Below are 25975 nucleotides of genomic sequence, written 5' to 3'. Positions count from 1 at the left end.
ATGTGCAGTGCATTCTTTAAACTAGGATGACATTTACACACTAATAAAATTCTTAAAATTAGTAGCAAATCAAAACTTTATTTGACACGAGTAGACCTACATTTCTGCGTGGGCCACTACATTCAGTTCTTTCATTCTCTGCCTGTTACTTCCTTTCCTAACCACATCAGTAAACTTACTACAAATATTCCTCCGCCAATGTGCGACCAGATTATTATGTGCGCCTAATGTTTTTAAATGTGGCCGGCTGTAGGCTATAGCCGAGACGTGAGAGCCTCTCCGACGTTGGAAAGGGTCCGTTGTGGAGTAGCGTTGAAAGGGGGGTAGCATACAAGGGGTACTTGTAGACCCGGGCCCAGGGTGCTCGGAAAGTTAAAGAAAATGTTGTGTATATGTTTGTTATAATAGGCTACATTTGTTTTGAGGTGTCTTGTTTTTAGGGCCTGGAAATGTCCTTTGTACCGAGCCCACTGTAGCTTCCCAACAAACTTGGCACTGTTTCTATACCAACCCAAAGTATCGTACTTCCTTGCGTCTTGGCAAGAAACATAATGATGTGGCTGAAGGTGGACACAGATTCCATTCTTTGCTTCCGCGTTTACTTATTCTAAACCTTTAAGTATCAACCATAAGCCTGAGTACGACGCAATGCTTTGAATATCTTACTCTCTGAGGGTCTACTATGGAGGAAAGCTAGGTGAATTGTTAAAACAGAGTCGTTAATCAAAACAAATCAAGCTATGTTTGGAAGACAATAACATCAATGCTCAGGGTTTCCAATTTTAGCAAAAAAGGTTTTGGAGGTAAAACTCTCTTTTTATTTATTTACAGTGTTATCGAAAAAAAAACGCTCAATTTTACACCAATACAAAACCATGTTATAATTGACTGTCGGTTTGAAACACGGAGATTACATTAAATAACATTGTTCAAATGCTCAGTCGTGGCAAAGTTACACGTCGTCTCATGAACGCCTCCTAGTGTGGAATGGACTGGGGTAGAACTCATCACATGGTGGCGCCTGTAGTAAAAACATAAATTAAAAGACCACAAAATTAATTCTTGCAATTAAAACTACGTAAAATCAGCAATACAAAATATGGATTGGTATGATCTAATTTCAATGGTCAAAACTTTCACCATAGAACTGGCTGTCATTCGAGCATTGTGCAGTGTGAACGCCACAAAAAATTGTTTCGTCATTGAATAATGTCAACAATTTGCCCTGCTTCTGAGTATGTCTATATTATATTTATTATATATATCATCTATTATTTTATTGTTTTATTTGCTTAAGAAAGAGAACAGTTTGTGTGTGTATGTTTAGAGTGAATGATCATTGAATAAACATTTGCCGATAGTTTCATTAGAATCCTTTCAAACAAAGAGATGAAAGAGACAGCACAGAGATCGGCAACCTTCTTTGGTAAGAGGACCATAAAGGCTACAAATTTAGAAATGTATTTTGGTGATAGTCAAATAGTTCTTTTAAACTTAATACCGCACAACTGACATGTAGTGGCAGCTGGTTAGTTCTGTTCGATAAAGCCAGTGATTCAACAAAACAGGTGGCCTATTAAGCAAAGTGGATTCTATCACAATATTGAACTTGCGTGGTGATCACATGGGCCACGTCTCCGCTAAAGACAATAACAGCAGGTCTGGGAGTTCTCTCAGAAAATTTTGAAAAAAAAAGCATTTAATTTGGTGCACTCTGAGTGTATTTTCAGCTCTGATTTTGAAATAATTATTTAAGATAAACCTTCGTGTTTTGAAATTCAAAAGATAAAATTTATCTGCGAGCCATCAAAAGAGCCATATATGGCTTGCAAGCTAGAGGTTCCTGACTCCTGCCTATCTTGTTTTCTTATTTAACGTAACGAAAATTTTGCAAAAATTAGCCAAGTCTAAGATCGAAGTGGGTCGTAGCCGTATTGTGGAGTCTGTATTGCGTATGTGGTTGGTCCAAATCAGTGACATAGCTAAAAAGAAAATGTCAGGGGGACAAAAGCAAGTGATGCGAGGACAAACGTTTTAATATTTGAAATAAAGAGCTTGTTTAAAAATTATAGCTACTGAGTGACTTCTCACAATCTCACATCGACTTCTCACAATTAAGCCGCAAAGCATGGAGTATCATCAACAACCTCACTGGGTGCTCAGAAAACTCAATCATGGACCATAAAACCAAAGACTGGCTGCTCTCTAATAGCCTTCCATCGTAGTCCGAGAACATCGTGAATCTAGGGTGGTAAAAGGATAGACTCTCGGCCTCAGAGGCTCACACGACGACGAGCCAAACATTTATGAAACGTCATTCTACATGCAATACAATGTTATTAAAACCTTGTAATAGCATCAAAAAACCAATTTTTTTGGGGGAACTACGTCCCTGGTCTGCGTCTGGTTAACTCTACAACCCTAGTCCCAATATAATTGCAAAATTGTTTTCGTACAAATTTGTACAAATTATACCTGGGCTATAAACCTTGTTCTTTTGGCTCCATCCATTTTTCCACTCTTGTCCCAACAAAACAGTTTTTCCAAAGTAATTCAGGAAAATTTGAATAAATAATTGGATCAAACGCGCTGTTTATCGGCAAGAGCACAATTGCGGACACAGCGTAAGCTTCTTCCGGCAACTTGTAACCTGCAATTTTAAAAAGCCGTCTGGTAAAGTGGTCAAAAATGAAACTTTTTATTGTAACAACATACCAACAAAACAAACTCAAGAATTGACTTAAAGATATTTGTTGAATATATAAATTGTAACGAGGAACAATTGAATTGAATTTTAAATTTCCTGCAATTACTTTTAAAAATAGGCAACTTTAGGCCTAATGCTTTGGTTTCAAAAAAGATTGCGAGATTTCTTTAGAAAATTTCTGGGTTTAAGTTGATGATGAGGTGCCCCTCCCGGTTACAGAGTAGGCTATAGCCTACTGAAGGCAGTTAACACGGCCATGTCCTTATGTATGATACCACAGAAAAAGTACAAGTGTTTTCGAAAAAAAATTACAAAAACTGCCTACAATCATGTATGTTGCTTTTGCAGTAGAGTCTAAGTGAGTTTCGTTTCATGTTACCTCCAGCGCTCATAAAAGCCATGACACAGATGGGTATCCAACAACATAGGTTGGTCAACATTATCCGTGATAACTTTCTTTGAAGAATTTTGTTTATTTCATCATCACCAGTCATCCCTGACTGACGAGTGTTGTCAACTGTCGTTCTGTGAAAGCATTACTTCATCATTAGGTTAGATTTTGTGGATATTTCTATTCAAATCTGACAGCACTAAAACCATGCGCACAAGCAATGCTGTGTTTCAATAAAAGGAAAAAGATTTACTGTGAATTGGCAGTCAGCTAACCAACACAAAGCCATAACACAAGATTCCAGAATGTCAATAAGATGAACCTACTAAGTTAGACAATCGTATACAACATGACTACACAAACTATACAAAATGTAACACACAATACGTATTCTTTTTCTTTTTTTCTGTTGATTTTGACATATAGTTTATGCATGAAAAACGGATTAAACAATGCTTCTTTCTGGGCAATAGGTTTACTGTTAAACTCTTGCAAAGAAGGCTGGAATATTTTTTACTATGAGACCTATCGTGACAAGAAGTATTAAAGTTAATAGGCCTACTACTGTATATTAGCCTGTCATTGGTGAGAAATGTACTTTTTACTACAAAAATAGTTAGGTTACTTCAAAATCGAAGTTAAATTATTGCTAGCGAACTTACTTGTAAATAGTAACATAAACACAAACTATGTAGAGGAAAGAAACAAATATAAATATCATTGTCATTAGGGAAAATCCCCAAGATCGATCTATGGACGGAACAGGGAATATTCGAGGAAGACAAACTCCGTGTGCGGAGTAGTATCCGAAGTACAAATCCGGTCGATACGTTTCGTTTAACCGCGATACTGCTTCGATCATATTTCTCCACGAGAATGTTCTGGAAAAGCAATGTAATTTATTTGAATAAGGGCCTCGTGATGTTCCGTGATAAACATACAATGAAACAGGTTTTAGAAATTCCTTGAAATAATTATAAATTATTATTTATTTGTGTGCAGCAATTATATCAATAAAACATATCGTCTCTCACTTTGCATAGTTAACTTTTAATGAATCAATTTATTAATAGACTAATATTAGCCTCCAACAAATAGCCACCACTGAAGCTTCATTCTGGCAGTTTGTAGTGTGGTTGTAGCGACTTTGTAGGCTACTATTAACGTAGGCCTGGTCACTGAACTGAATGATTTGGCATTGTTTTAGTGCGTCAACACATAAATGTCGTTCAAGAAACCTCCAGTGGTTAAACAGAAATGGAGGCTCAGTGCCAGTGGTGCAGCTCCATATTTAAAACAGGTACAATATTACTTTTTTATCCTTTGATAAAGCAAAATTTGTAAGTATAATGCAATGTAAAAGTAATGCACATTTAATACAAAAATACTGTATATTGCTGGAAGAAAATCTTGTAAACATGCTACAACATATTATCTAGACAAGCTACAGAAGGAAATAATATCTTCAAGAACTGCCCAAAGACATAACCTACTGTAGACTAATCATAACATATCGACATCTCTATCATTCGTCTATTTACAAAACTTGTTAAACTACCTGTCTAAGTTCTTTGTGAAAGTGGCGTTTGTGTTGTCTTGAAATGTCCACAAAGATTTTACGAATTCTTTAAGTTTGTGTCGATTTGCTAGTGTCAGAAATTGATTGTTTTTGTACCTGCAGTAACACAAAATCTGTATCAAAACTTTTATCACAGGCTTTTTCTTTTTCAAATTTGTACAACAAGTTTGATGCACCACCTTAAATAATATCGAGGTAGGTTACATAACAAGAGTCTAGATCCAGTAAAAATTTATCTTTTTGCACGGCGTTTCTCCAAGGATCGGATTGGGTGTGCCATTAATGATAGACGTCTCGAAACTATTGCGATCCAGACTAGCAGTACAGTAATAGTATACAATGAACGGACAAAAATTTCACCAGTGTTGCTATTTTTCTGCAACCGCTGTAGATTGTTGAAAGGTTGCGGAACTATGCCACAGATCGTTAAATCATAAGAAAAAATAAGTGATCCATAAAAAGAATTCTTGAAGATGGGTTTAGTATCAATAGTACAATTGAACAACGCACACCATTGACCCCCCCACTTGTATTTCAAAGGCTTGACAAGGGTTGGATGCATAGCCGAAAACGTTCGCGATTTTTGTTTCTTTTATCATGATGACGTGTTGTTGCTTTACTTTGTTTACTTATGGGTTAAAATAGCCATTTTTCTCTTGAAATGTTGAAGTCAAAAAAGATATTTTAAAAAGAAAGGTAACAAAAGATTTAAAAGTTTTTCTCACCGCACTTCTGAAAGAAAGTAATCCATTAGAGTTTCATTCAAAGGAACGAGACATGGAACGAGAGCAATGATAAGCGATAGAATCCACGCAAAAGCTATTGCCAATAAAATGTACCTCCGGTGAACACGGCTTGTTGTAAATGGTCTGAAAGGAAATTTATTTAAAATTAGGCTATTTTTGCTTCAGAAAACTGAACAGGATCCAAAATCAGAAACAGAAAAAAAAGTTTTTGTCTTGCGGCTATATGCACAGTTGGTACATTCTTTAGTAGCACAGTGATTTAGAAAGTATAGGCTACGCACAAAGTAGATCTGTAGAAGTCTTTGCAACGTTGGAAAAGAAAAGGTGGCTCCTGTACTTCATTTAAGCATCGGGGAAAAAAATGAGATTTTTAATATGCCAAGTCTTTGTTAATAACGAGGGTAGAGTGGTCGGTCGCTTTTTTAGCAACTATGTTATATCCTAGAGATGAGTTTAACCTTTCAATAACTGGCTTGAGTTAAGTCAAACCAAGATTGCCAGATCGGAAAGCGAAAACCTACTTTACTGTGCTATTCTATCGCCTTATCTTACTTGACCTATATGTAAAAACTAATAAAAATCATTTTTTCTACCTCAATGTAAGATACAAGCGCATTGATGCCATTATAAGCAGAGTCAAAGTTGAACATGTTACGCTGATCACTGCGAGGCAGCCCATAGCTGCACAGTATGAACTAGATCTCCACTGAATATCTTTACGGCAATAAATTCCTCTGTAATGTTCATTGACAATTGCAAGATCTACAAGATATATCTGAAATGTATAATGAATTTTGAGTGAGCAAAAAACAAGGAATTTGGCTACAGCAATTAAGTCGGCTGCTTAGTAAAAGCTTTTGCATGACTCTCCAAAAGGCACTAGTTCGACACCTCTCCAGAGCACGCGGCTGTGCTTTCAGCAAAATGCATAATGACATGATTAAAGATAGACCCAAACATTGGTTCCCATGCCTTTCTTCGACTGATGTTTAAAATCAAAATCTAAAGACACTAGGCATAAACCCAGATGTGACAAACGTGATGCAAGATGATTTTAATGCTACCAAAAACTGAAAACATGTTAAGAACAGGTGAGCTTACAATAAAATATAAGTATTCAGTATTTCTTTAAACCTATTTTTATGAGGATTTATCGTTGTCACAAGATTTTAAGAAAACTATGCATTGTTTTATTCAACTGTAGGCTACATAAAATAAATACTTCTGAACAGTTTTTAAAGAAGCTTTTGTTGTAAACTTACCCCAAGAAGCAAGTCGGCCACAGCCAGATTTATGACCAAGACACGATGGTTGTGGGTAACAATAGATCTTGAAGAAGGCTTGCAAAGGAATTGTTTTAGGTTGTGGCAAATCACCCCAAGATTTCCAAACACAGCCAACGAAGCTTGACAATAACGTATATTTTTAGTCGAAACAAACTATTGATTTATTGGCCAAAAATGTTAATTAAACTTGTAGAAATATTTATCCTTCACAGGTTGTTTCGCCTTTGGTAAAAAAAGCAAGAAAAGCCGAAAAGAAGATGGAGAGATTGTGTGACAGAAGACATGAAAATAGTGGGAGTGAAGAAGGAAGATGCTACTGACAGAGTGATGTGAAGGACTGCAATCTAATCTGGCGACCCCACTTGAAGTGCGAATAAAGTCAGAAGAAGAAGGTGTATTCGCCTAACATGAATTATCAGACGTCTTTATTCAAATGTAAAAAATACGTAAAAATAAATATTCTTGTACTGCTTATTGTGTCTAATACTAAACATACTGTAATTTCTACCATTCCAACCATCAGGGGATATACTGTAGATTACAGAACTAGCAATCACTAAGTCCATGCATTCCAAAAAGAATCTTTGCAGTTTTGAGCAAAAAAACTGCACACTACACGGTCAACAATAAAAAATGCCATCAATGAAACATAGATAAAAATGACGAATGATTAATAAATCAATTTGTAACTTGGGCTATTAGGTATTGGTTTAAGCCTGAGTGACTGGTAATACAAAGAGACTTAATAATTCAAAATAAAAGAAAAATACGACAGATAATTTTGTATTGAAACGAAACTCTTCAAATATGTGAAATGTTTTTGACATAAGTGAACTACTTTTCCAGTTGAAAATTTATCACTTTAGAAAAGTATATTCTTAAAGGTTGGAAAAAGCAACAACAAAAATGGTATTGAAAATATACTTCATGCACACCAATACCATTTATGTATAATGAATGAATTCATAATCAAGGTCGTTTTAAGCCTAATAAAAGGTTTTGGCCATTGGGACTGCGGTACCCACTACCAGTAGCCTAGTAGATCTAGAGCTAGAAGGAACACTAAAATTTGTGAAAAAATATGTAATTTTTCTTCGTTTTCCAAAATTTTTGCTCTCTCTCAATCACATTTTATTATTCTAATTAGCATAGGGTTCTCGTGTTTTCATCAATGAATTTAACAAATCGATTATCAAAATCTTTTTCTGGTTGTAACAAAAATGATGTGAACCTAAATTTCAAACCAAACATTCTTAATTTGATAAATTTGGTTAAATACAAAGGGCGTTTTTTGAACCAGGATCATTATTGGACCACAAAAAGTAGCCAAACGAAAGTAAACCTTATTCAAAAGGTACGCATCAATCCTTCAAAGCTGACCAAACTAGTTGTTCTTTGGGCATTTATTCTTACTTTGATCATTTTGTGTAAACAATTTTCGATCTGTAGAACCTCTAGTGCAGTGGTTCCCAACCTGGGATGTGGGTAAAGATTTTAGTGTACTATAGAGTCTAGTGCTTCTCTCCATTTTTTTTAGATCTGCTTCTGTCTACTACACCTCTAAAAAATTGATCCTGATTCTATTGGTGGTCATTTTTGCTCACATTTACCGCCATAACATCTCCAAAAAAGATTAAAACTAGACCATGTTAGTGGCTGGTGCTGCCATTCAACGAGGCACTAACGTATCAAATATACGTTTCTGCTGGTACCCCTTTTTTTTGATGCCCACAACCATGGCTTTTCTAGTGTGTTGTTTAATTCATCCCTCATAGGACTACAAAAAAACTATAGTAGGTGATACAGACTTTTTGCAAACCAAACAACAAGTTGAAGCTTTTATACATGAAAAATTTCTGTCATTTCTTTACCTACAATCCATATTAATCCTTGGAGTACGTATGAATTGACCAGGAATCTATCTGACGATATTGGGCTGCTGAAGCAATCCTGACATTCGTCTTCCCCGTCTGAGCAATCTTGTATTCCATTGCAAACCTAATGAATAAACAAACAAAACTATTGCCATTATCTCAAAGCTTATGTCATTTCAATATTGCAATGAATGCAAAAACAACGTAAAGAAAACGTTAAGTTTTTTTATTCAAATTAAAAATAAACCATTGTCTAATTTGTCCAAGCGCAAGGCTGATTGATAGATAAAAAAGCCTGAATCTTTTGTTTTTGTAACCTTAACGTAGAACTGGTGACTTACAGTTTATGCATCACATCCCAATCACTGACTTACACCACCTAAATACAAAATATGCAATTGGCCTGCACATTCGTGGTGCGTGAACAGCAGTATGGTGTCAAAGGGAGAGTTAGCGTCTTTATTAACCCGATATGAACAAAACACTTCACTTAGCCCATAGCTAATATTCTTCAATTAGAGCCGATCGCTTATTACAATGAGAACCTTATCTTCTCACCCCCCGATGTTTGGATCTAGTACGGGACTCACCGTTACCTTAATTATTCTTCCAACACAGGTCAGTTCTTACGCAAGTAAGAGATGTTAACAACCTTCGAAAGTATCCGAGGAACTACAAAATTATTGAATCATGTGACAATTTTTGATAAAATTTGAGTCTTTTGACGCGAAGGAATTCAAAATTAAAGCCAATTTTGAAAGATTTGGATGTGGTCCGATATGGTGTCTAACCCAAGAATGCTGCGAACTAGAACACAACTAAAGTTTTAAGAGTTCGGACACAGTGACATGGTTCGCCCTTCTGATGACAAATGTGACCCATGAAACACTGAAATATTAGAAAGTTTAAATTTGTGGATCAATTTCATTCTCCTGATGTTGCACAAAACTAAAGGGTAGATGCATCGCTTTGTACACCTTTTAATTTAGCTACTCCACTTCTGGGGACAACGTAAGTTTAAATCACAAAACAATGTAGCTGTAAGAGTTTGACATTACTTTGTCCTTTAGCAGGAATGTTGGAAGATTGGATTTACAATAAAAATGAGTGTCCAGAGAACAATTTCTTTCATCGCTCCCATCATGACAATCAGATAATTTATTGCAAACTGAACTTAAAGGAATGTGAATCGGCAAGCTTTCTTGTCCTTGATCGTGGCAATAAAACCTTTGAAAGATAAAATGTATTCTATCACTTTTGTTTTTGCATAATAATAATTTGTGATAAAATTGATGTTGATCTTGTCAATTTTAAGTCATTTCAATGTAAGCTTACATAGCAACAACAACAACAACAATGCTGGTGAGGCGTTATCGTAGTGCGCTTCAGCAAATGACCTCGAAAGTGTTTGGAAATTGCTGCACATCTTTTCACAAGTTTTCAATTTATTGTCGAATTTTAATTAACGGTATCAAACGTTATCTTGAGTCTATTAAGCTACAGAGCCTACCAAGAGCCTACAAAACTCAAAAATTGTACGTAACAGAGGTTTTTGCATGATTCAATGTTGAACTGTTAATCTTAAGAAAAAAATTGTCAAAAGTAGTAGCAATGTTTTCTCACCACAGTGTCCCTGCCCGGACTTTCCCTCACACTGAAGCAATTATATTTATGACGCAAAAGCAAACTCGCCTGATTGGTATGATTTTGCACCATAGCAAAACGTTAAACAAGACTATTTGAGACTTGCTTATTGCGACCAGCTTGCTTGCTCTACAGAACACAGCTCAAAATAACCAAAAAAAAAATGACTGAAAATAACCAATAATGGAGATTTTTTATTGACGCTTTTTGCACCCAACCAGTATAAAATAAATTATTATTGTTCTGTATAACCTATTACGACTATACTCACAACACCAGGGTCATTATAGGTTACCCTATCGAAACCACTTCTGTCATGTCCACCATCCATTTCGATCCTATCCCAATGCTCTAACACATTTAGTATCCAAATGGTGGTGAAATTTAAAGAATACTCAACTATAGCTGTGCAAATTACTTTTCAATCTATTTGCAGGCTCAAAGTTTTTGTTCATAAAAGTTTTTATGAAAACAAAAAACACTTTATCTTTTTACCTGAAGGGGCAATCTCGTTCGTCATGGGCTGTGTGATTAAAATAATGCAAGCAAGTTGGAAATCCGTCGCAAACCTCTGTTCCGAGGATAGAGAGCTTGGAATGGGGACACCTGAAAATAGTAGCAAGATCAACTTGTCAAACTGGACCTTTGTTAACATTAGTTGAGTAACCCTGCTCTAGACTTTATATATCTGTAATGAAATAAAAAACAGCATGAAGTGCCGGATTTATCACTTGGCTGGAAAGGCTGAAGCCTGGGGCCTCAAGGGGGAACCTTAAAATGTACCACGTATATTTGAAGTGTAAATTACTTAACGGTCAGCAGTCATTAGGGAAATTACCTGGTAAATTTTAACGAACTTATTTTTAGCACTGTCTATTAGTTGAGAACAAATTAGAGCATTTTTATGAGAGCTCTAGGCGCCCAGTAAGCCAATAGAAAGCTGTAAGGCGTTAGGTAGGCCTATAGCTTATTTTAGCATAATGTTCTGCCATAAGGTGGTACCAGGGTTTCACCTAAAAGTATGTTGCAGATAATCGAGGAAGTCGAATTTGTATTTATGTTATATTTTTAGAAGCGTGGTTTGTAGGCTACTGTGTCCACCATTTCAGAAAATTCATCCAAAACCGACAACATCTAAGGAAGGAATTCAGCAAGATTATGCGCTTATAAAAGTCACCCAGAAGATGTTATGAAATTTACTGATGAAATTTTGCACTTTCATAATGTAGACTATGTGAGAAAAAACCCTAGGCTAACAGAAGAACGCATTTAGTCTCATACGGACCTTTATCAACCTCTATGTATGCAATGAAGAAAAGCATTCAGATGGCCTTCGCAAATGTACAATCAATCATTTGGCTGTATCTTAGCTTAATAATTTCCAACTACCCAGGAAAGAGGTGCCGCCAGGATGTAAAAGAATTAATAATAAAAATGAATCAAGATCCACAATGTCTCGACAGATCGTCTGAACTAAGTATCCTGTGTATTGAAAGTGACAAACTGAGGCAAATATATTGTGTTGAGATTTTGATAAAAAAAAAAAAAGATTTTGATCACACAAATCTACACAAAATAGTCTGCTAACTGATAAACAGCCTTCCTACACATATCCATTAATTCCTTGGACGTTGGCACAGTATTCAGGTAAAGGTGTCCCACACATTGTTTCGTTACATTCATCTTCCAAGTCTTCACAAGTTGGAATTTTATCACATGCCACAGCATACCGAGGTCTTCCAAAGTCGTACCCTAAAAATTGAGATGTGATTAATCAACGTTTAAAGCTACAAAGCATCACAGTTTTAATCTGTGGAAACCCTTGCAGCAGTTACTGTTAAAAAACTACACATCAACTGATGATATACCGTATTAAAAGTGGACAGGAGAATATTTTAGGAGTTAATAAAATTGTCTTCAAAGAAGAGTTTGGCATCTGTAATCTGTAATCTGTAAATGAGCAGTCTGGTTCCCTATTTACAAGGAACGTTAGGCAAAGCTGTGCAGGAAAAGAAACATCACGTTTTTCACACCGGTGTCACTGCACCAAGCTCTTATTACGTAACGTAAACAATTCAATCTTTAGGTAGGTTACAGTAGTTCAGTTGCACTTTGCATTGCTTTTATCCAACGTCAATGGTTCGCGGGAAGAAGGAGTAGAATGGAACTAAAGATGGGGGCAATAATGAAATTTTGACATCAAATTCACAGAAGGTTTTTAAATGCATGAAATCAGTCAAGATTCTACCACAGGTAGTGCAGTTGGTCTGTTTTCAATTTTGTACTCACGTGTTTGTTTCCCAGCTGGTGGTAGCATGTAATACGCAGAACACTGAAAAAACTTGTCACTGCAGTTCTCTTCATCCGACTGATTTTCACAATCATTGTTATCTTAAACGCACAAATTACGTAAATTGTTAATTGATTGTTTTTATTAACCATAAAAAGTCAGTCAGTCTCTATATATATGACGTATGAGAAAACTAATGATTCACAAACCATTGTTTTAGCTACGTCGGTCACGTGAATCCCTTAATTATTTGAAAAGTTATGGAAGCTGGTGAATCATAACCAGCCGGTTACAACTTTTAAAATTACTGCCAGTTTTAGTGTTGCCGTATAGGTAGCCTACAGCCTTGCACGTGATAGTCATGCATCTAATTCTTCAATGCCAAGAGCTACTGTATGTCAGTAACCAGAAAAGAGATTTAGTGCTTTTTTGAGATATTCATATCATTGAAGCACAACTATTGTCTCAAAGAAAAGACCGGCATACTGCTCTTCTGACTTACTGTCGCACAGTTGATGCTTTGGTATGTACTGCGATCCATCTGTGCAATTAAAAAAATTTGAGAAATCAACATCACAGTTTGATTCATCGTCATAAAGTGGGCACTGGGATTTTCCGTCGCACACTTCTGTTCTGTTGACGCATTCTATATTCGATTTGGGGTTTTCTCGCTCGCACATCAGTTGTCCCACTACGCAGGGTCCACAATCCTTGCCAACTAAACACAAACATTTATTAAACCAGGTCCAGTCTCAATGTTTGTTAATAAAAACAGGCCTTACCTTGTTCCACACATTAGGGGTCCTGCACGTAAAGCTCTGCACAGCCAGGTAGCCTTAATGATTATTTTATTCAAAGTGTGTGGCTATTTTGAAATTTATGAAGATTTTTGAGAGGGAATTACTTTATAATGAGAATGAGAAGTCCCTTTTGGAGCTTTAATTCTGGCAGTTCCAGTTGCTTGTATAAAAGCTTTAAACTATGGCCTACTCAGGACCAGCCACTTAGGATGGCTTTTAGGTGACTTTGTGTTATGCCTGAAATATTGGAAGCGTGCCTTTAAGCTTTTAATTTGTGTGAGAACTTGCCCTTTAAGTTTGTACTTTGCGTTTCGCATTTGCCTTACGAGTTTTCCATGACCTCTTGATTGGCCGCTGACGCTTTCCTGACATTTATCCCTGATTATTTGACATTTGCATAATCATTATTTAATCAAAAGTCCAAAATAAGTTCTGTGAAGTTTTTGACACATGCTGAACGCTCTTACCAATTTTTTTTTATCAAATTTGCCCAAATTTTCGACAAATTGAAAAGTTTAGTCGTGTGGTTACACCCCCTCCACCCCTGGTTCTTACGCCTGTGTTTTGAATTGCTCTGTTCACCAGCTGATTCCAAACAATGTGCTGATCATAAAGTGTGTTGCTTTGCTATACGTACTTTTATTTATAGCATATGATTGTTGAATAATTTTGGCGATTTTTGCGGTTCAAGCTTTAAACATTATTGATTGGGATGTCTAAGTTAGAGGCTACTGTTTGGCCACGAACTGTTTTGCAGTCAAACGAAAGAAGTAAAATTAACATAGTAAATACCTTTACATATTTGGTCACAAATTTTCGGTTTTTCTGTGCACAAGCATTCATCAGTAAGATCCTGGCAATGGAAAATTTTATCACAGAACTGTCTGCCGGGAATCACTTTTGAATCATCCAAGCAGCGAAAACAATGCTCGTTTAAGAAAGCTGAAAAAACAAATAAAACACCGACCAGATTACAAGTGGAACAACACTGGCTTAGAAAAAAAACAAAAAAAAACAACAATAATAAAATATTGTGAAGAAAGGGGCGTTCTTCCCGGCTATCAGCACAAGGCTGAGCACTCACTAGTACAGCGAACAGTACCTTTGTGGCAGAATTAGTGAGTACAGCGAGCGAATGCCTTTGTGGCAGAATTAGTGGTGCGATACTGACGAGCCCAGCCTCATGGGCGAAACACGGTGTCTATTGCTGTCAATTCTTGCTACAAATCGGCTGCCGAGAAATAATAAAATAGCCTACAGTAGTCTAAAGTCACTGTGGTTTTGTTTCATGCAGGCCACATTTTTCAAAATTCTACGATTGATTTTTTATGGAGCTGCGTTGGTCTGAATTGCAGTTTTTACAGTTTTAAATATGAACAACGCACTAAAAGCTCCTATCCAGTGGTATGATTCCTGTTCATCCTGATATCATAAATTAATTATCTGCTTTAACAACGGCTACCCATGATCACATACACGTACGGCCTAATTTGTTACACTTTGCTGATTGTTTCTTGAAGTCTGGATGATTTTTTTCAAAACAACATTTTTTCTAAGACTGTTTGACGATGTTCTTGACAGGTTATTTCTCTGAGAAAAACAATTAAAGAGAAAATGTCATCCATGGACTTCTAAATAGTAGAATCTGGACTGGAAACGCAGTGGACAACAGTAGGCCAAACAGTTGGTACAACAGTTGGCCAACAGTGGGCCAACAGCCAAGTAACTAACCCTGTTGGTCCAATGTTGGCCAACTGTTGTACCAACTGTTTGGCCTACTGTTGTCCACTGCGTTTCCAGTCCAGATTCTACTATTTAGAAGTCCATGTGTCATCTCTTTAAATTCAAATTCTTTTGATAAGAAACGGTATGAAGTGTCTGGTGATGCTGTAGCATTGCCTGGAAAAAGAAACAAGAGTGAAAAAATATAATTTAAAAAAATATCTTCAAACTGGTAACAGCTGCCGGCAAAACTGCAGAATGTGAAAAGTCAGGTGTTAAACTGGGTCACCTGGCAACTTAAAAACAAGCAATCTTGATGCTGAATTGCTGCAGTAGCAGGCCCGTAGCCAGCCAGGGGCCAGGGGGGGCCTCGCCCCCCCTGGAAAAATTCCAACATTCTCGAGCAACAGTTACAATTGTAATGATTTTGCCCATCTTTTCCGTTGCAGAGCTCCAACCTAGGCCCAATTAACTACAATTGTTTTGTTTAGTTAACAGCTAAGATGATTAAACAATTTCGCCCCCCCCCTACCCTTTCCTTTAGCAACCTCAACATGTTCAATTCAACCAAGGCCAACACGTGTTAGGTTGGTAGACAACTTGTCAGAAACTGTGCAAAATAAAAATGTTTTGGGAAAGAATGATAACCTAACAAAGAGGGAATGGTTTTCCAGCAGGCCTACAAACCGGTACAAATTAGGCTATTTGATATCAGCTGTCGCTATTCTCGGTACCATATTCTAAGGGTCAGTGATAACCAATTTGTGCAGTGATAAATCGCAAAATGTGCAGTGGTAAAGCAAGTGGTTTATGAAGACAACGCATACAAAATATAAACCCGTAATCTTTAGCAGTGTTTATTTTTTCTCTTCAATCAGTGTAAATAAATTTTGTTTCTAGTTTTCTAATCTGTAAAGTGTTCAACCTTGCAGCAGATATTGTTACATTTGGATCTAGCACTGCCGTTTGTGAGTGTGGATTCTCAGTGTTAACAAGGGTTGACGCTCCCACTAGACGGAGCATGTTACAACCAGGACAGGTAAACTTGGTGCTTATGGCCTTTGAACATTCTGTATCGAAATCTATCGATTTAGACTTGTTTGTGAGACGGTTTGCATCCAACCATCCGCGACTGCAATAGACTAGCTCACGGGTGTATAGGCGGAATGTAATCGTATATATCAAAATCCTCGGCACTAGCTTCTTCGAGCCAGTTAAAGTTTTTGCTCATAACCAGTGGCATAGCCAGGGGGGGGGGAGGTTATGGGGGTTGCAACCCCCCCCCCCTTTGGCACGCGTGTGACGTACGTCACGATATTGCAAATGATGGTTTCAGTCTCTTTATGTCTCTAAAACAAAGTTTGCCTAACTTTAAACAAAACTGCAAAGAGCGAGTTTTGCCATTACCAAACATTCAAATATCTTAGCCTGGAATTAGCAACAAGAAAACATAGAGACTTGTAGCTTTATTTCCGAAAAATGCCGAAGAAAACATGATCTTATCCTTTTGCTATGCCACCGGACAGCACCATTTTACAGGAATATTCACACCCACATTTTTGTTGAAAATACTCTCAGAATGCACCAAATTTAAAGTAATTTTTCAAAATTTTCTGGGGGAGGCCCCCCAGACCCTCCGCCGCTGGGTGTCGCGATAAGCGAAACTTGCCATCACCCCCTCCCCCCCCCCTTTCAAAATTCCTGGCTACGCTACTGCTCATAACAAGTAGCCTAACGCTATTATACAATAAGTCAACAATTGCTGTGTTATGTTGGTCATTGTAATATGGTTACCGTGATTTAACTAGCGGATAAAATAAGAGACCAGTGTTGGGCTTAACACTAATCTGATATATTGCAATTTTTGTGGATACCGGTATTTAAGAGGTTAAAATACCAAAATCATTTAAATTTTTTCGGGCCCCCCCTAACAAAAAGTTGGCCCCCCCCCTAGCTCTGCGGTCTGGCTACGGCCCTGTGCAGTAGCCTAATCTCAAGACTAGGCTACGCTTAGCGCTCCCTGCTAATGTGTATGAAAAGCGACGTGTGTTTTGTAGGTTACGATTTTTTGCTGTGTTTACATTGTTCATTAGCTGCAGCCTGCAATACAGCGACTCGTTGAAAACTACACAAATCTAATCAGCAAATTTCCACTTCACGCAAATTCAAAAATGTAAATAAATTTCTTGTGAGGTACATTTCACAATGATTCTGATAATGCTTCCAATTCGTGGCAGATCACGTTCTCTGAAATATTTGCATATTGAACCTAGTAGGCCTACCTTTAACGTAATAGCCTATATTAAACTAATAGTCTAATTGCAGTAAAAACAATTAAACTAGTGACTAGTTTAATATAGGCTATTACGTTAAAGGTAATAATTATAGTGTCGATCTCTGGTTTAAATTCAGTGGTCGACAGACGTAAGCAGGCATCCAGGGTTTCATCGGCCATTCTGTTCCGTGTGTCGCTTTTTAATCGCTTCATAAGGGAGAAAGTGCCTTCATAACGGAGAAAGTGCTAGCAAACAAAAGCAAAATATCAACGCACGTTTGTGTCGTCACGAACCGACATTGTTGCCTATTTACCCGATTATGCATGACTTATTTAGGGTTGTGGCGAATGTAATGTATTTATAAAACGTAGGTGTATTTTTAAACCTTGGATTTAGCACTGATAATTCCGGCATGCACAAAGAGTTTGCGGGCAGCACAAAAGCTTCACGCGGGCCGCATGCGGCCCGCGTGCCAGGGTTTGGACCACCCTGAACTAGTTTATCAACATTGCAGAAAACCTATGTTAAAAAGAGATAAATTTTCGACTTTAATACTGCGAGTAGAATGTTGCTCATAGTTCGAGACTGCAGGTTTTCGTCTGACTCTCTTCATGAGCTATCGTCAGAATGAAATAAACAAATCAAATAAATAGGTTCTTTTCAATTTTTGTACCACCAATCAACTCTTTTCGATTTCAGAGAAACAGAAATCAAAAAATCAACTAAAATCACTTTAAATTGATCGCAGACTGCGACTTGCTGCAGAATAACGTTATTGGCAAACAATAAGCTTGATAATGCATTTGATATCATCCAATATGCATTAGCGAGGAGGAAGCTAAAACGGATTGTGGTTCTGACCTGACAATATTAAGCTGTCGAAGAAGCTTTCTCACTCAGAGAATAAAGATCTTTATAATCAGGATACACTATAATCACAAAACCTCTGGAGATAAAGACGTGCTTCTCTATCTCTAATCATCGATCAATGTTAAAATAAATACATTCAGTTTATACACACATGCGGTTTGTGCCAGAGCAGCAGGAAACAAAACATTACAAGGTTTAGTAAAGACATAAATTGAAGGTTCTGTAAAGCTTTTTAATGTATTTTTAAAGTAAAGTCACAGTTGTTCCAGACAATTGTTCACCTAATCAAACGTCATATAAAACCGTTCAGGTCTACTGAATCTTACGTCATGGAATTTTTCCTAAAAATGAGCCAAAATTGCACCATCGTTCGTAAGACTTGTGTCAAACCTGTTTAGACATGAAATATTGCATCATCACCTTTGAACACCTGTTTGAATTGCGTGACAATGTCTTTCACTATTACGTCACAGTACTGCGTACGTGAGTTTGAGATATTGATATCTATTCTGGTCATTCGTGAAATGGTTGCTTGAGGGTTAGTCGCACATTTAACTGTTTTGCTTAGTGCTTGTCAGCTGGACGAAAATTTCCGTCTTTTATACAAGTAATCTGTTCTGTAGTGACAAGTTTTAGTGGTGTACGGCGTTGCATTCCATTTTCGACAGCCAGGTGGCTAATTTTACAGAAATACAAATTTTGAATAGACGTTTCAAAGGAGTGTTTCTTTTTCGGTCATTACATGCAGACGAACGGATTCGGGAATCTTATGTTACAATTTTCCCACGAAGAGATTATGGTTTACCGCTGTGACCAACAGTACATAAAGCAAAAATCCATCATTTAAAAATGGCAACACACGTTTGCAGCTTGACTGTTTGAATCAAACCTTGTGTGTTAGTTTTTGTTTAATTCATAAGAAAGCCCAATCTTGATTATCGTTTTAATTTAATATCAAAGACAAGTCGAAAGGCAACCGGATTTGCAAAATATCTGATTTTCTTACGAAGGCATGTCAAACATTTTGGTTTTATTCAGCAAAGTTTGACTACCTTGTTGGCTCATCGGTTGGTATTTTAGCTTTTCCGTCTGGATAGTCTGGGTTCAATTCAAAGTCGGGTTATACCAAAAACGTAAATAATTGTACAGATAGGCTACACCTATCTAGTTTCTTGAGCAAAGCAAAACCTAAAGTTGTCAAAATGACGTAAATATGGTATTGTTTCCAAAAAAACTAGCAGGTGTAAAGCGACATTTAATCAAACGATGTTCAAAAGATGTACAGAAAACAAGTTCGCGACTCTCTAATAAAAAAATAAAAAAACAAATCACATAATACCGTTTGTGTTGACTCCTGATCCTGGCGCAGTACAGAAGCACTCATCAACAGCGTCATCACAATCTGATATCCCATCACATACGTAAGGATGAGAAAGCATGCAGTGGGAAGTGACCCTGGTTTTGGTAACAGCGCAATGAAATCCCTCAGCATCAGGGCTGCAAAAATAACACAAACGTTTCAGGAAATAAAACATGCTGTTTAAACATATTTTTGTAGCATATGCTATAATCATGCATTTCGTTTAAACACAAACGATTCAGGAAATGTTCTATCGAATGTGATGCTTAAATGTAATGAAAAGTGTAACATAACTTCCTGTTAATATTCAATGTTTTTTCACCCGAAAACAACATTTTTGCAATCGTGGTAAAATGAAATGTGGGAAATAAAACTAAAGTATTTTTAAATTGATTGAACTATGGATTATGTTACTTTACTTTTTTGGTAGCATTTAATCAAAAAAAGTTCTTTGCTTCTTTAGTCCATTTGAGAACAAAATTAATTAAAACGATAAAAACATAACTAAACATCTGCAAAAACAGGTCTAATATTGGGTAGATCTAAAGTGGTTGAAAAAGTACGGGTTGATTATGATATCTATGACTTTTGAGTTGGAAACACTTTGAACTGCTTTTTGTGTAGGCAATTTAACGTATTGATTGATTGAATCTTTATCCTCGGACTGGGAAAGCTTCTTGCAGAGCTTAATCCTGGCAGTTTCGCATACTTGTAGAGGCTTTGAATCACTGACGCAGGCCCGGTCACCGAGATTGGCAGAGTGAAGTTTCCGATTGTTGAAGTCTTGTTACCAGGGAATTATTCCATCCATTAGATGCCGCTGAATGGAGAGCATTCCTTAACGTGCGTTGCTTAATCGCACACCCCGAGAGTCGAACCAGCGCCGCTTGATCTTGGAGTTTCTTCGTTCCAGAAGTGACGCGCTAACCAATTGAGCTATCGGGGCGGGATTGAGTGGCGTAGCGGTCAGTGGAGTGGTGCCTCACTCTACCGGCCCGCGTTCAATACTCGGTGCGTCACGGGAAGCCTCACTTAACTCTTATACTTCTGTGCCAAAGCAATCACGCAATCATACGTGACATATGGCGTTGGAATAGGTAGGACAACTTTCCTTATATACTCAATTGATAATAGTCATTAAGATCCTTCTTGCACTCAGTTCAGTTACAGAAAAAAAAGATTTATGGCAGGGGGTGGGAATCGAACCCACGCAATCGAAATGACTACCTCCTTGCCTTAACCCGTGGCCACGCTGTTAGTGGTGATACATTAACTTAATTTTTTTTTTAAGTTCTTGTATTAAAATTCTTTCGAGAAGAATGCTCAGAATATCACGGGCTGAGTCACATGAGTGTGATGTCATATGTCATGCATGATTGCGTTACTACTTTGGCACAGAAGAATGCGTTAAAGTACCTACTGTTTTTGTGAACAGCAATATCCTGTCTTCGAGTGTTGTACTATAACTTAATGAACGAATTGAGCATTGTATTACCACTGGCTTGTGAGCCGTCAGAGAAGACAATAGACAATGTAATTAGTTTGAAAACGTACAACAAACTTTAAAAACCGATAGACCCTCTCGGAATGGGCTTAGCCACTTTTACAGTATTTGTACATTGAAGACTAACAGTTTATTGTCTTATTTGCCTTATTCAAACAACTATCAATTTATCAATTTCAAGAGTAAATTTCATATTTCTTTAAAATAAAATGAGTAGCTTGAAATTGATAAATTGATAGTTGTTTGAATAAGGCAATTAAGCATGGTAAATTTGCATGTACCTGTGCGGTATCTCGTCCGAATTATCGTAGCAGTGCTGCACATTATCACAAAATCTTGATCTCAAAATACATTGTTTGTCTCGCAGAGCAAACGGAGAGGAATCGCACTGCATTGTAGTATCGCAATCACATTCATCTTCCCCTAATCAAAACAAAAGAATATCGCAACTGACTACATAGGCTAAGTTAGCTTAATAACATTATGAGATGTTGCAAGTGATAGGAGCCTACCCCTACACTGCTACACATGGTAGGTTTGTAGACTTTGTAGGCCTACCTGAAGTTTTGTGAAAAACTTGAATAAGTAAAAGCTTAGCTTGAAGGTTTCTAAAATAATACATAAATAGCCTACATACATAAATAATACATAATGTACCATTCTTGGAGCTTAGGTTCCACAAATGGGAAAACGTCACACGGAGGTATATATCTCCGTGGCCATACCCCGTGTACCTACTGCACTGAGAAGGACGGAAGGCCGAAACGGTGTGCACTGCCTGCAGTAGCAGTACTGTATGTGTATTGTGTATGTACAAGTAGCCTACAGTATACTGTACTATATACTGGCCAGTGGTTCCCAACCTTTCTACACCGGAGACCGGTAAAAATTAAAAAAAAATGTTTGCAGGCTGCCAACAGACAATTGGAGTGAATAAAACTGATCTTTTGTGTACCAAACTTGTGACCATATGCCATAAATTTAGAAAATATTAACTTACGTAGGCTACAATAAAGCCGGGATCATATCAACTCAAAAAACAAAATGCCTATCCATTTGTAGGCCTACCTGAAGGGAAACGATGATTACATACAAAATCATCATTTCATTGCCAGTATAGGGCATGAGATGCAAGCAAGATATCAAAGACGTTTTTGAAACAAGTAGCTCAGCTTCGACTTTTAACCGATTTCCTTGCTGAGTTTCAGGAAATTGAAACTTTACAATGTAGCCTATATGGTTATAAATTATTATTAGGCGACGTATAAAAATTAGCTTAAAGTAAAGTAAGATATTTTGCGGACCGGCAAACAATGTAGGCTACGCAAACCGGCGCCGATTCGCCGACAGGCGATCGGAACCACTGATACAGGCGATAGTCAATCATTCAAGAATGCAGTCTATATTTCGTGAGGAAATATGTAGTGAGAAATGCCCTATATTGTGAAATACCCTACATAGACTATAGTGAGAAAATTTCATTCAAAATGTATTTAAATTTGTTGTTAAATGGAATTCAGATGCTGCACTGTTTTTTCGTTGTTCAAAGAGTTCATAACACTGCTGTTCTAAACATATGATTGCTCAAAAAACGTGTTGTTAAAAAAATTCTTCGTCCAAGACGTGATCACTCAACTCCAGTAACAACGTTCATTTATTGGCTCTCTGATGCACGCTTCAAAATCTGTTTGTTTTGCATTGCAACGTTTTCCTTGGTTTGTAAGCTAATTATATTCATTCATTATTGAAACTTCATGTGCTTGCCAAATCTTTTCGTTGTCAATATCACTTACTATGATATATAGGTTAAGTACAAAAAACGCTTCCCAACTATTCATGCTAGCTGCGAGTAATTGCCTATTTTATAAAAAAAAAAAAAAAAAAATAGAAAAAATTAGATAAATTTAAAACTTGCCTGACAACATGCTATTTCACAAAAACATTATGATTAATTTGTTGAATAAATTCTTTATGTGCCATTGTGTAAAACAATATCTGGAAGCATAGTTTTAGGTATCGGATGGAATAATAGGCTGTAGCTTAAAAATGCCAGCTTTGACTTTTAGTTTTCGAGTAGGACTTGGTGTTGTCGTGATAGCTTAAAAGGTTGCTCATTTTACTGAGTGTCAGCACAAACAGCTGCCAAGTTTTCAGATTGTTATCTTATAATGTGACAACAGTATTCAACCATTTTATAGTGACACAAAATAGCCACTTTGGCCACCCATATCCAAAAAAAGCTTGTAAAAATAACGATTCCAGTTGAAATAAGTTGTAAACTTAGATTAATTGTGGTTCTATCAAATGTTATTCTACAAACTTTTGTCAAAATATCAAATCATCTGTTTAAAACGCACAAAGATGCACCATGTAAAACGGCAACAGTAGTACTTTTGGCAGACTCAATATTACTGGCAAACCATAATGTTAACTAAAAGTGCTTAGAAGTTTGGATGAGCTTGTTTTTCTAACATCTGACATTTAACAAAACGTCAGAACAAATACAGAAATATTACTTTCAAATTATGGGATAGTTTTGACTTGTCAAACTACGGTGAATCAAGACAATCAGGAAATACGGCCTGATTTGTCACATTCCGCAGAATTTTCCAGATTTTGCCAACTTTTGGTAACTGTCTGAATGAAATTGTTTAACAATTATATTTAAACGTCTTCTTCACTGTCTTCTCCAGATGACAAAATGGGTTTTTTGTTGCTCTTAAAAACCCGATTTCGGAAAACGTAGGTTTTTAACGCTGTCAGGCGTTGAAAAACAAAAACAATTGATTCATAAATTTTAGTCAGACTGCTAACTACTTGACAACAGTATGATTGGACGTTTTTTAACTTACTTTTTCTCTTTTCTACTGCTTCCATAAGGAAAAAAAATCCTTTTATATTATTAGGAGTAAGCAAAAAGTAAAAAAAATATCATAGAAAATTTCAGTCATACTGTACAGAGACAGCAAAATCCGTCATTTGCACCGTAATGTAAAAAAGACCAATTTTGCTGTTTGGGGTGGCAGCAGCAGTAGGCTACCGGTAATCAAAATCTTCAAAAATATAACAAATCAGGCCATGTCTCGAGATAGCCATTGGGGAATTATTTCACTCATTAGAAAGTAGATTTACAAAGCAGAAACGATAGGTTGGTTAATAAAAACTTAAATTGTGATTTGGAAAAAGCTGGTAAGGTAACTGTTTTGAGAAGTCAGCGAGGGAAAGACGATAGTAAAAAGAGTGAAAATGCTTCGTTGGAAAAGCTTTACCTTACCGCTTAACATAGCAAGATCTTTACCTACCAAGGGTGCAGTCCAGTTCATGGTCACACCTGTATTGGTTGGGTAAGAAGCAAGGCTTGACCCTTCCAGTCATTGGGTTACGCACAAGACACTCTATCCCGATGTCTTGATGGAGAGTTTTGTTATATAGGATCTCATCGCTTCCATCACTAAGTACAAAAATATAAAAATGAATGGGATTCATATTAAACAAATACGAGTTCAAATACTCAAAGTTAAGTATTCCTATTCTTATGTTACTGCAGGAGCATCGTTGCCGCCTACTTCTGCAATATCATTTTATTTGATCTGAGCACGCCAAAAAGGTGCCCACCCCTTATTTATGAGATGGGCTATAGTGGCACAAGAGAGCGATTAGTTATGGATGCAATCTCACTTACAACTAAGATAGCAAGTGAAAAAAGCAGTCAGCTCCTTCAAGACATGCAGGTTGTAAGTAGTGAAAATGGCGTTAACTGCTCTACAAGTTTCAATTGCAAGTTAGAAAATGGCCAGCGAGAGACCATTTTCTCTAAGCTTGAAGCTACATGTCTTGAAAATTGTACAATAAATTAGCATTTTTACTTCCAATTTTGGTTCGGTCTATGCATGTATAAGACTTAATAATACTGTAGGCTACTTAATTTTTGATACTGTCTGCTTTGTAAAGCACTGAGGAGCAACGCATATTTATTTAATGCCAAACAAAATCCGAAAGCATTTTGAGAGTGTTTTTAAATAAAAAGTAATGTTAAACGTAATGGTGTTCATTTATAAAGTAATTATTATATAACATTTCACCTGCAATCCTCTGTGAAGTCACAAAACTTGTTTCGCAGGATACAGCCTTTGCTTGAATTGCATTTGAAGGGATGGCTGTCATTACAGATTTCTAAAATAAACACATCATTGTACGCTACAAACAAAAAACTAAAATATCTTCTTACAGGTGTTAAACGTGAAACCGACAACAATGCTTGATATGAATGACTCAGTTAGACAAATTTGTTATCATAAGAGTCAGTTCAATCATAAACAAGTGAAAAGCGATTTTGATCTGCTAGCAGCTAGAATAGGGTTACCATATTTGAAAAAGCAAAATTCCGGACAGTGCATGACTATTTTCATGAGACCATATATATGCGCTACCGAAATGCTAAAGCTGCATATACGTTGTACGATACTTATGCTAAAGCGCCAGCTACCGAAGTGAAAAGTATTGTCTTCTGTCACGAGCAGAATTTCAAACCAGGCAGGGTAAGCACTCTCTAAATATAGTGGTCACAGCGGTAAACCATAATCTCTTCGTGGGAAAATTGTAACGTAAGATTCCCAAATCCGTTCGTCTGCATGCAATGACCCAAAAATAAACACACTTTCGAAACGTCTATTCAAAAGTGTATTCCAGTAAAATTAGCCCGAGGCTATCGAAATGACTGGTGCAACGCCGTACACCTAAAAACTGTCACTACAATACAAATTACTTGGATAAAAGACGGAACTTTTGTCCAGCTAGCAAGCACTAAGCCAACAGTTAAATGTGCGGCCAACTTTCAAACAATCATTTTACGAATGACCAGAATAGATATCAATATCTCAAATTCACGTAGAAAGTAACTGTGACGCAATAAATGAAAGACAATTA

The 25975-nt window shown here is 36.9% G+C and overlaps 1 protein-coding gene across 1 annotated transcript; it reads right to left on the bottom strand.

Annotated features, from left to right (window-relative positions):
- Nucleotides 1-890: 890 nt before the first annotated feature.
- LOC145773901 (G-protein coupled receptor GRL101-like) lies at nt 891-10558 on the bottom strand. The gene is made up of 11 exons (XM_082585025.1): nt 10499-10558; nt 8585-8707; nt 8123-8183; nt 6686-6828; nt 6017-6198; nt 5403-5546; nt 4657-4773; nt 3761-3979; nt 3087-3232; nt 2476-2650; nt 891-1021 (listed from the first exon to the last, which is right to left on the bottom strand). Exons 1-10 carry the CDS (start codon nt 10556-10558, stop codon nt 2481-2483), a joined length of 1365 nt encoding a protein of 454 aa, XP_082441151.1. The 3' UTR covers nt 891-1021; nt 2476-2480.
- Nucleotides 10559-25975: the final 15417 nt, after the last annotated feature.

Source organism: Aplidium turbinatum, chromosome 7, assembly GCF_918807975.1.
Source record: "Aplidium turbinatum chromosome 7, kaAplTurb1.1, whole genome shotgun sequence".
NCBI lineage: Eukaryota > Metazoa > Chordata > Ascidiacea > Aplousobranchia > Polyclinidae > Aplidium > Aplidium turbinatum.
The sequence above is the reverse complement of the archived record's forward strand: the minus strand, read 5'-3'. Positions and strand labels throughout refer to the sequence as shown.